Here is a 12588-nt window from a genome sequence, read left to right on the forward strand (position 1 = left end):
GTTACTCGGCCTCTTTCTTATCCTTTCAAGTTGGAATGGCTCAATGAAGGTGGCGAGCAGTATGTGGTGTTGGGGAAAAATATCCCGGTATAATTTCCCCCAGCCTCCAGGCAGGACTCGGATCCCCCGATCCCTGGTAAATGGGTTCCCCGGGTCCCCACCAGAGGGAACCCTGGGCTCGATCCCTGGACCCTACTCCCTTCCAAGAAATGGGAAACTTCCGAGAAGGAGAACTTTCCATATTTCCGAATATGGAAGAGTTTAACCTAATGAAACCGACTTCTAGACGACTATATAAGAGCGACAACAGCTCTCAAGCAAGGGATCGACTTCTCCAAGGCTTAGAGACTAGGGTTAGACGGCTAGAATTAGGGTTCTTATAAAACATCTTGTAACGATACCTTGTTCTTGCCTATTCATCTAATAATACGTCTCTTCAAGCCTATTATATTATTATTCTCTTTAAACATCCTAAAACCCTTACTAAGTAACCACAAACACTCGAGGTTTACTAGCTTATCTATTGTTCCGTGGTACTCTAAAAGAGCCTACACAAAAATCCCCTAACAGTTTGGCGCTAGAAGGAGGGAAGTAATCTAAGCTACATGACGATGGCGGTGGATGAGCAAACAATACATCAGAATTTACCCCAAGAGAAGCCGAGCTTCAACGGCAGATCGACGGACTGCAGAGCCAAGTAACCGACTTGCACAAGGCTAGGGAAACAACCGAAAATCCAGAGCTTTCCTCCGAGGTTCAGAGCCTGAAGGAAAAACTTGGTGAACACTCCAAACAGCTGGAGTTAAGCGCCGAGAAACTCAACCAACTACAGACGGAGAACGCTGCACTCCGAGACCAGAAAAAAGCTCCCAACACGGCGAGCAACAAGAAGCGTCGCTTTCGACCTATAGGAAGCCTGAGCACTCTCAACACCGGAGAAGGCACCACTAACGCGACTCCTGCATCCGGAGCGGCCGGGGCAACATGAGAAGGGACCGAGGATCACCAGATCCACGACCTAGAGGAAAGTGATTCCGAACCTGAACCCGAGAAAAAATAACCCGAGAAGACAGCAGCCGAGTCTTCCATAACCGCCTATCTGGAGGCAGATGTTTTCCAAGAGGTTCGACCCCATGCAATCCATGGTGGAACGTCTACCAGGAGTAGCTCCTCCAATCCGGAGGAGCAACCCCGACTCGTACACAGATACTCCCTTCGCAGAGGAGATCGCCTCAGTCGAGATGCCTCGGAAATTCTCCTTCCCTAGCATCAAGATGTACAAATATAAACAGAGGATGCTAGCGGTTGCGCTCCCCAAGGAGGCCCGTGAAGCTACCATGTGTAAAGGGTTTGGCTCCACTCTAATTGGACCCGCCTTGCAATGGTATAGCAATCTCCCTACCAGCTCCATCTCTTCCTTTGCCGGTCTGAGCGACAAGTTCGTAGAACAATTCGCGAGTAGCAGGAGCCTGGAGAAGACTTCAGATGGTCTCTACGAGATCCTCCAGCATCGAGTAGAACCCCTGCGGGACTGCATAGCCTGTTTCAATCAAGAGAAGGTAGCAGTCCCTGAATGCAGCATCCCTACCGCAATCTCTGCCTTCAAGAGAGGCCTACTTCCAGATGGAGGGCTCTACAAAGAGCAAACCATGTACCCTTGCAAAACCATGGAGGATGTGCTATCCCGAGTGTGGGCACAGGTGAAGTGGAAGAGGACGTCGCTAGCTGCGCCAAGTCTCAACCCAACAGTATCAGAGGTCCACCCGATCAGACCGGGGAGACCGAGAAGAAAGATCCTCCCAAAAGGGATCCAAGGACTCCGGAAGCAGGAACCGGGGCAGGTTCCAATACCGGCCATTAGAAAAAAAAAGAGGGGATGTCTGTGTTTACCTGGACCGATATCTCCCATCTCTCAATATCCACACTAGTGCTGGTCAACACGCTGAGTCAGATGGGCCAACAGGTCAAATGGCCCCCAAAGATGAAAGCACCTGACTCATTCCGGAACCCGAGACTCTGGTGCGACTTCCATCGCGATCACGACCACAAAACTGAAGACTGCGTCGCCCTGAAGATCAAGGTCAACGAAATGCTCCAAAAGGGACATCTCCGAGAATTCCTTTCAGAGAAAGCCAAGGCTCATCTTAGCAAAGAAGCATCAGGGAAATCCAAAGGAGACGCATCAAGCTCACCACCTCGCCAGGACCGGGTGATTCATGTCATCTCAGGAGGCTCTGAAGTAAGTGGCGTGAGTCATGCAGCTGCAAAGAAGAGCACCCGTAATGCTAAACACGGCCTGGAGACTGCTCAACCTAAAACCCTACTTCTAGGTACCGACGAGATAAGCTTCACAGCCAAGGAGCAAAAGAAGATATTAGCTCCCCACCATGACGCTCTAGTTTTCTCTCTCACCATAGCGAACTGTTTGGTGAAAAGAATACTAGTAGACAACGGGTCCTCCAGCAATATCATCTTCCTGACAGCGTACCAAGACCTAGGGTTAGAGGAGAATACCCTGACGCGCAAAGTAACTCCACTCATCGGGTTCAGCGACGAGGTCAATTGATACCACTCAAATTACCCTAAGGAGTGTTACTCTCATCAAAAGAGGTTCAGATGTAGTACTTAGGGATCGAATCCACAAGGAGCTAGGGAACAATTAAAGCTAGTGTTTATTAATTCTAAGAGTTGTAAATGTTTAAATGAAATAATAGTAACTAGCGAAGTAAATAGTAAATATAACTTGATTGGAAATGATATTAGATGCAGGGCCACTATTCAGGTGTTGGAGATTATAATATCTATAGATGCCTATTTGTTGCATGCATGATATGTTAGAGCTCAACCGCTTAACTCAGTGATCAGCTGTCGCATGTTTCACTGGTTAACAAGCTAGATCTCGTGTCTCAACGGTTAGTATGTTGACAACGAGAAAGTGTCGATCGATGGTCCTATAGGGACATCGACCGATACACCTTTACCTACGTCGACCGATAGTCAGTTGAGAACATCGATCGACGGGTTCTAGCCAGGCCTATGCGCAAGTATGATATGCCCTATTAAGATACTAAATTGGCGGTTAGCCCTCTCTAGCAGTCCTAATATGATAGATCGATGTCAGGATGGGATAACAATGGTGCTTGAGTATGCAATCCTATGATCAAGTTCTAGTTAGCAAGGTTAAAACAAGCAATGAATACAAATCTATCATGAATATCACAACAAGGAAGATTTATAGTTTGGGGCTAATCCCACTAACCTATCTGAACCCTGTATCTAATAAATGAACTACTCAGATATAGCAAAGCAATTCATGACAATGAAGAAATGGAAATTCATAGTATAGATGAAAATAATTGAAAACAAGGAGTTCCAATCACAAGTGATCTTCTCTCCAAAAGTCTCTTTCTCTCTCAAAGTAAAACTGTAACAAAAAGCTCTCTCTGCCGTCAAAACATTTAGGAAGTATATAATCTACTAGGTTCAAAACTCGTCAGGGCATTTTCATAATTTGGCTTGGCCTTGGGCTTTAAGTCCGCTGGTTCCAAAATGTCGCATGTCCAATGTCTCGACATCAATCGATGGTACTTGTGTACATTGATCGATATTAATCTTCATTTGTCGAGGCATCTCATGGTGTCGATCAACAGCACTGGATGTGCATCGATCGATTGTGCTTCCTCTCGTCGACCTCTACATGGTCAGCTCGGGTGAAATGTCTTTTAAGCTCCAAAATGCTCCAAAGTCATAGCTTTACTCCGAAATGCACCCGAACCTGAAAACATACCTAGAAGAGTAGAAAACATAGATATATATATATATATATATATATATATATATATATATATATATATAGTAAAACACCTATATACCATGAATGAAAACGGGTCAAATCCAAGGTATATCAACTCCCCGAGACTTAGCCTTTTGCTTGTCCTCAAGCAAAACATACAGGTAGTCTCTCTGAAAGAGGTTTGAAAATATTAGGGACTTATAGATTTTAAACCATAGAAATCATTTCCTCAACAATTTTGCAACCACATCTAAAAAGTCCTAATCACATAAGCACACTATGCAATATCCTAGCTTAGCAACCATTTCTAACATAACATAACTCAGCAATTCACGTCTGACATCCCCTTTACTGACTTCATTTCTTAGCATAAATATAAAGTGAATGCTTTACCTTGGGAGTATCGATCATAGGATGCAAGGATTTCAGACAAGTATCTGGAGCTGCAGGTAAAAGTTAGTTCCTAATTTCTCTCTCTCTAATTTTCTCTCTTGAGTCAAAGTCTGCTTCCATTGCAGGATCAGTGACCAAGATTGGACAGGCTTCCATGAATTAAAACTTAATGGTGGTTTCCACCAAGCTCTGTTCACTTCTTTTTGACCTATATCCAAGAATTCTTTGTGAAAGCGAGCCTTGAAGATTGCCGCCTCCAAGTCCCGTTTCGAATTCTTATATTGGAGTCTTTATGAATCAAGCCTTAATGGTTTTAGCCACAAAGTCCTGTTCAGACTCATCCTAAGTAAACAATAGATCTTATTTTATTTTTATTTAATATAATTCACTAACTAATCTAGGATCGAAATTTAGAGAGAGAAAATGTGATAAATAATCTACACAAGGCGTTACCTTCCAGACCTGTCTGAAGAATCCGATCCCATGTATACCAAGCCCCAAGACAAGTGGTTATGTCAGGTTTAGTGTTGGAAATTAGCTTCGGTTACTGCATACGTTCAAGGCAAGTGTGTAGTTGATAGGTTGATCTGCTTTAGCATCTACAGTGCTATCTGCAATCAGTAAATCTAAAATGGTGCTAAAGATTGGTTGGATATTCAAGTTTAAATCGATATAAAATTATAGTCCCTATTTTCAATAGCTAAGCATAATTTATTAAAATTCCTTTCTGTATAAGAATAAAATAAATTATATCAGTAAATCTCCCCCCAGACTTAAATTACACTGTCCCAGTGTAACTCAGCCGGAGTTATGATGGAATAATTTATAGGTACGAAATGTAACAAGTGAGGAAGATACATCTGACCGGATTAGATATCGATCGATGGGAACATGTTACATCGATCGTCGTGTGTTTGTCTATGTCGAGCGATGTCGACGTCTCGTCGGCGGTCGATATTAATGTCCTCCTACTTGTGTCTCCTAAATCTGAAAGAAATAAAACGAAAGTAAATAAATGCTAGATAATAAAACCTAAATAAAATACTTAATAGTGGGTTGCCTCCCACTCAGCGCTTGGTTATAGTCATTTAGCTTGACTGTGGTATTGATTGGCTAGTTGGTGGAGAAACAGTGGCTTGTTGGAAAACAAGCATCGACGTTATCTCTGCACATACTTGACCAAGATGCAATGAAACTTCTTGTGGCCTCATCATTTCTTGTCCATTTGTCATCCATCTTCTCAAGTACATTGGAGATGTGCTGTAGCCTATCTTGAACGTTGTCAATGCTGACCTGGTGCCAGCCTATGTTGTTATAGGCGTATGCTGAAAGTTCTGTCAGTTCTTTGCCATCGAGCGATTTCGCTCACTTCCTGTCGATCGATGCTGATATCTGGTGTTGGGCTGCGAGTTGCCTCTTAATGGCTTTGACTTCTTTCTGTAGCCATTCTGCGTGGCTGGTCCACTGATTCTGTTGTTGAATGGAAAGTAGATGTCATCGCAGCGTTTGTCAAGTCGTTCCTCCATGGTGGCTATAGCAGTGTAGATCTTGGATGTGATCTTGTCAACCTCTGCTGCTGTGTAGGGAAGTGACTCCACAGGATTCTTGCCATCGATCCATGGCTCTCGTAGCCTGTCGATCGAAAATGAGTTTGCCTGCAAAAATTTTTGATTAGTAATGTTATCAATATCCCTTTGGGCATGAAGTATTTGACTAGGCAATTTGTTTAAATCTAGCATGACTGGTGATACGAAGCGGTCATGCATGATTTCGTAAGTCTGCAGCCTAGTATCCATGGCTGAGATCTTAGCGTCGAGCGATGTGATGGTACACACGTCGATCGATGTGGCTGGTTGTTGGTCCTTCTAGCGAATGGTGTCCAGATCTTGCTGTAGTAGCTCGATTTTAGTGTTCAGCCAGTCCACGTTGTTGTTGAGAGGGTAGTACACGTCGTTTATCCTCGTGTTGATGTATGAGACTTCCCATTCATCCTTGTGTTCTGCTGAACATTGCGGTTCTGCAGGGATCTGGGCTGTAGGAAGACTGACGTCGATCGATGGTGCATGTGGTGCGTCAATCGATGCTGAGGTCGTGGCTTCCTTCTCAAGGTTATGTCGTAAACTCTCAATTTTTGTCCTTATTTCTACCATACTTCTGAAAAGCTCATTGTAGCCTCTATCCAAAGGTTGATGTGTATCTTCTACCAATGATTTGAGCTCCTCTCCCAGTTTTTCCTGAGCTCCACAAATACCAGTCACCATCTCGTTGATTTCATCTTTGGTGTAGAGTTCTGGTGCCAGTCTTGTGAGTGTGAAGGAAGTGGCGTGTTCTGGAAGACAGATGTGGCTCTCTTCAAAAAGGAGAAAGACTTGCTGTACTCAGACGATCCTGCTCATTTGGAACGCACCATCCGTAGAGGTCAACGTTCCACATCGCTCGACGCAACAACTTCGTCGTTGATCGATACGCACAACCAACCGTCGACCGACACCAGACCTTCATCGTCGATCGATCCCAATCGTTCGAAAACGATCGATACTACACCGCGTACGTCGATCGATACCGTGTCGTCAAAAATGGTAAACATTATTATTCTAACACAGGCCGAGAACGGAAACCTGTATGACCAGGCCGGTCATCTGCGTAATACAACAGGTCAGAAAATAGACGCTCAGGGGACTGTAATCCCTGATGCTGATGCTACAGGAGCTGCTCAACCTGTAGATGAGGACGCTCGATCGAAACCACTGGCCGACTACAATCGCCCAGATGAGTACTATTCCAACAGATCAGCTATTCGACTTCCGAAGATCCAGAAGCAGAATTTTGAGCTGAAACCTCAATTCTACACTCTTGTGTCGCAGATACCCTACTCTGGGTTACCGCACGAGCATCCTATGGACCATCTGGAACGGTTCGAGGATCTAATCGCTGCTCTATTCGGATGGAAGGAGTCCCCAAAGATTACCTGCTGTGCATACTCATCAGATACACGCTGAATGGAGAAGCGATGAACTGGCTTAGGCAGCAACCCACATGATCTTTAACATCCTGGGCTGACATCAAGAATGCTTTCTTACGAAACTTCTTCGATGAGGCGCGCGCTGAAGAACTTCGGAACAAAATTTCCACATTCTCGCAGGAGGCTGGAGAGTCCTTCAAAGATGCATGGATTAGATTTAGGTTCTTCCAGCGAGACTGTCCACACCACGGATTTAACGAAGTGCAGCTGCTAAGCACTTTCTTCCGAGGTCTCGCCTTACAGTATCAAATGGCTCTTGATACAGCGAGTGAAAGAAACTTCACTACTCGGAATCCGTTGGAAGCTGTGAGACTTATCGAAAACCTTGCTAACAGCAACAACACCAAAAACACTGACTCAGAACGAAAGAAGTCTGTAGCCTCTATCGGGAAGGAACAGATGGACGAAGTAAGAGCTAAGTTAGATGTGGTGCACGAGCTTCTTAGGAAGCAAGTCTGTTCAGCTGGAGGAGAAGTAGCAGATAAGGAAGGAGAAGAAAATGTGAACTACATCGGAGGTACCGGATTCCAGAAATTTGGAAACCATGGCGGAAATAGAAACTTCTTTGGAAATGGTCAAAGAAGTAACCAAAGTTCACAATTTCAAAAACCCTTCAACAACAGCAAGAGCTACTCAAACTCTTATTGCCAGAATCCACCACCCCAGACTCAGGAAAGCAAGATCGAAGAGATGCTTGATCGAGTACTGTTGGGACAACAACAAATCACCGTGGATTTCAACAGTAAAATAGACTCCGCCTACAACAATCTGAACACCAAAATCGAGACCTTAGGGACTCAGGTGAGAAAACTTGAAACGCAAGTAATTCAGACGGGCGAGACTATAAAGAGGCAAGAAGCTTTCGCTAGAGAGGCAGGAGCTGATAAAGGAAAACACCACGTAAATGCCATCATAGATGATGATTTCTGGCAAGTGGTGAGAAATGAAAAGCTTGAGGAAGGAGACTTCGAAATCCAAAGCTCCATGAGTCTCGGCAGATCCCAATGGTGTCGACCGATGTCGATGAACTCGCATCGATCGACAGACCATGACGAAAATCAATGGACGGATTACTCCAGTCATCGATCGACGTCGTCCGCTGAATCGACTGAATGCAATGCGGTTCGAATTCCAACTCATGAAGAATTCGCAGCTAAACATCCTCACCCACCCTCCCCTTTCTATGATAAAATCGATCGATCGGTTGAGCCAACCATCGATCGACAGAGTGAGTCCGACGTCGATTGTCACAATCCACCTCGCATCGATCGACAGGCACCTCTGACATACCGAGTGCGGTTACCCTCAATCGATAATGGTTATATCAACGCACTCAGACCACCACCTAAACCATTAGCTAATCCACCCAAACCAAAACCCAACCCTTTAAATAGTTCACCAGAACCAGTTCAAGAAAATCAGGAAGCTAAAGGGAGAAGGTTAAAGAAAAGAAAGGAGAAAATTCTTAAGAACCTTAAGAGGGAAGCTAACGATAAGGAGATGGATGGTTTCACTAAAAGAGTCCTCAGAATCCCAATCGAAAAAGCTTTTGATGAAGCTTACTTCACACACCGGTTGTGGATGTTCTTCAGAGAAAAAAAGGTAACTGAGGAGGACATTAGGAGAATGTTTCATCAAGTCAGAGAGAAGATGAAACACAGGATCACATTGACGAAGAAGAGTGATCCTGGGAAGTTCGCAATACCATGCGTAGTCAAGGGTGTTGAATTTCCCCATTCAATGTGTGACACAGGAGCATCAGTTAGTATCCTCCCTAGGATCATGGCAGACCAGCTTGGTTTGACCATCGATCCTTCAACAGAATCCTTCACCTTCGCGGATCTTTCAGAGAAACGATCAGGAGGTATAATAAGAGATCTCGAGGTACAGATTGGTAATACCCTTGTCCCTGTAGATTTTCATGTCCTAGACATCGAGCTTAACTGGAACTCTTCACTTCTGCTTGGAAGATCTTTCCTAGCTACAGTAGGAGCTGTATGTGACATGAACAAAAACAAATTGTGTCTGACGCTCATAGACCCCAACATCCACTACGACCCCATCCGACCTAAGCGAAAGGTCATTAATTCTGTAGATTACGGGAAAGAACTTGGCTTCATTGGCGCATGCCATTGTGGAGCAGAGTACGAATCGGAGTACGAAACAGAGTACTCGGAATCGATCGACACCCCAACCTTTCCATCGATCGATTCCAATGAGTCAACGGTGACCGATGACCGCAACGACATGTCACTCGACGTAAAGCACCTGGTTGACCATTTCACTCCACCTAATCATTGTTACCAACACTTTGCCTTCCAACCTCCAAGCAAGAGAGGACATGATGATTATTCCATAGGCAGTTGGGCAGACAGTGGTTTCCATGAAAGTTTTGCAGTTGACACTGTAATCACTTCATCTAACGAGGAACATACAGAGGAATACGATGAAGATTATTGGAAAGAACGTGCAATTGAAATGTCTTTGAAGGATGAAAGATTCGAACCACATAAGTTCACCAACACATTTCCAACATCGTTTGACGCTGTGCACTCCACATCAGTCGATACCCACCCTCGTCCAGCAAAACAACCGCTCACATCGATCGACACTCACATAGGAACATCGATCGATATTCGTGCCGCAACGAAAATTCAAGAGCATGAGAATATTCCCTCTCCAACTAGGTTTAGAGATGCCTATATAAAATGTTTTGCACCCCCGAAACCACCTGCACACACCAGAGTAGACACACAAGCAAAAAAAGATGAACACTCTTCCATCTACATCAACAGGAAAATCCATGAAGAGCAATCATCTCAAGAACACAAGTTCTGCAGAAATTACTTTGCCATCGATCGATGCATTTGTATCGACATCGATCGATACTTCTCTAAACCCTAATCTTTCTATTTCTAAATTGAATGATAATGCAAACATTGATTACGGTTTTCTAACACCTGATGAATTTGGTATTTTCAGGGACCCAGATGGCAACGCACGTGCAATGGATGGAAGGATCTTACAAGTGTCCAGAGAGGACATAGCAGATATCCTTCAAGTAGCCAATGGACCTGACAACCTATTCTCACAGCAACGTGGAACTCCAGACGTCATTCAAACAGATCCTAACAACCACGTAAGAGTCGCCACAACAGAAATCAATCCAGATCTATCACGCCAACCAAAAGGGCAAGCATCGATCGACGGGACACCTGAGACATCGATAGATAGGGTAACACCAACGTCGATCGATAAGGATGACCCGACGTCGATCGCAGACGTTATGAATTTGGGAACCGCGCTTTTGACATGTACGGAGCCAGAAAGTTCACTTGGGAACAAAGGGACGAGTATGGAGTCTACAGAGATGAGTGTGGACACGCACGAGGCGTAGCTGGTGAGATGATACCTGTCACAAAGGACGACATCAGGAAATTACTGGAAAGAGCATCTCTTTTTGAAGAGAGCCACATCTGTCTTCCAGAACATGCCACTTCCTTCACACTCACAAGACTGGCACTAGAACTCTACACCAAAGATGAAATCAACGAGATAGTGACTGGTATTTGTGGAGCTCAGGAAAAACTAGGAGAGGAGCTCAAATCATTGGTAGAAGATACACATCAACCTTTGGATAGAGGCTACAGTGAGCTTTTCAGAAGTATGGCAGAAATGATGACACAAATTGAGAGTTTACGTCAGCAACTTGAGAAGGAAGCCACGACCTCAGCATCGATCGACGCACCACATGCACCATCGATCGACGTCAGTTTTCCTACAGCCCAGATACCTGCAGAACTGCAATGTTCAGCACAACACAAGGATGAATAGGAAGTCTCATACATCGACACAAGGATAAACGACATGTACTACCCTCTCAACAACAACGTGGACTGGCTAAACACTAAAATCGAGCTACTACAGTAAGATCTGGACACCATTCGCAAGAAGGACCAACAACCAGCCACATCGATCGACGTGTGTACCATCACAGCGCTCGACGCTAAGGTCTCAGCCATGAATGAGAGACTGAGGACTTACGAAGACATACATGACCGCATTATATCACCAGTCATGATAAATTTAAACAAATTGTCTAGTCAAATACTTCATGCCCAAAGGGATATTGATAACATCAGTAATCAAAGTTTTTTGCAGGCAAAATCAGCATCGATCGATAGGCTACGAGGGCCTTGGATCGATGGCAAGAGGTTGACAAGATCACATCCAAGATCTACACTGCTATAGACACCATGGAGGAACGATTTGACAAACGCAGCGATGACATCTACTTTCCATTCGACAACAAAATCAGTGGACTAGACAGCCATACAGAATGGCTACAGAAAGAAGTCAAAGCCATTCAGAGGCAACTCGCAGCTCAACACCAGATATCAGCATCGATCGACAGGACACGAGCAAAATCTCTCGATGGCAACTCACCGAGATCGACCGACGAACACCTAATCGCATCGATCGACGCCGAGTCTACACCAGTCGGCGAGCAGCTGATACACAAGAAGATAGAGTCAATGCAAAAGGAACTGACAAAACTTTCAGCATACGCCTATGACAACATAGGCTGGCACCAGGTCAGCTTTGACAACGTTCAAGAAAGGCTACATAACATCTCCAATGTACTTGAGAAGATGGATGACAAATGGACAAGAAATGATGAGGCCACAAGAAGTTTCATTGCATCTTGGTCTAGAATGTGCAGAGATGACGTGGATGCTTGTTTTCTAACAAGCAGCTGTTTCTCCACCCAATTGCCAATCACTACCACAGTCAAGTTAAATGACTATAACCAAGCGCTGAGTGGGAGACAACCCACTATTAGGTATTTTATTTTGGTTTTATTAGCTAGCATTTATTTACTTTCGTTTTATTTCTTTCAGATTTAGGAGACCCAAGTAGGAGGACCTGAATATCGACCGCCGACGAGACGTCGACATCGCTCGACATAGACAACCACACGACGATCGATGTAACACTTACCCATCGATCGATATCTAATCCGGTCAGATGTATCTTCCTTACTTGTTACATTTCGTACATCATGAACTATTTCATCATAACTCCGGTTGAGTTACACTGGGACAGTGTAATTTAAGTCTGGGGGGAAATTTACTGATATAATTTATTTTATTCTTATATAAAAGGAATTTTAATAAATTATGCTTAGCTATTGAAAATAAGGACTATAACCTTATATTGATTTAAACTTGAATATCTAACCAATCTTTAGCACTATTTCAGATTTACTGATTGCAGTTAGCACTATAGATGCTAAAGCGAATCAACCTATCAACTAGACACTTGCCTGGACCGTATGAAGTAACCAAAGCTGATTTCCAACACTAAACCTGACATAACC

The 12588-nt window shown here is 44.2% G+C and overlaps 1 protein-coding gene and 1 non-coding gene across 2 annotated transcripts; one reads left to right on the forward strand and one right to left on the reverse strand.

Moving 5' to 3' along the window:
* The first annotated feature begins 1142 nt into the window (after window positions 1–1142).
* On the forward strand, window positions 1143–2566 carry LOC117134360. The gene is made up of 2 exons (XM_033292649.1): window positions 1143–1841; window positions 1952–2566. The coding sequence occupies exons 1-2, from the start codon at window positions 1143–1145 to the stop codon at window positions 2564–2566; spliced, it is 1314 nt and encodes a 437-aa protein (XP_033148540.1).
* Window positions 2567–7296: 4730 nt separating this feature from the next.
* On the reverse strand, window positions 7297–7402 carry LOC117134470. The gene has a single exon (XR_004458655.1). It is a non-coding gene; the product is annotated as a small nucleolar RNA R71 (small nucleolar RNA).
* Between the last annotated feature and the right edge of the window lie 5186 nt (window positions 7403–12588).

This window comes from Brassica rapa, chromosome A05, assembly GCF_000309985.2.
Source record: "Brassica rapa cultivar Chiifu-401-42 chromosome A05, CAAS_Brap_v3.01, whole genome shotgun sequence".
Lineage (NCBI taxonomy): Eukaryota > Viridiplantae > Streptophyta > Magnoliopsida > Brassicales > Brassicaceae > Brassica > Brassica rapa.

Excerpts from the sequence above, each read along its gene's own strand:
- LOC117134360 (XM_033292649.1), top strand. The coding sequence starts at position 1,143 with ATGGTGGAACGTCTACCAGGAGTAGCTCCTCCAATCCGGAGGAGCAAC. Across the intron at positions 1,842-1,951 it reads GGAAGCAGGAACCGGGGCAG|ATGGGCCAACAGGTCAAATG; the intron begins GTTCCAATACCG and ends ACGCTGAGTCAG.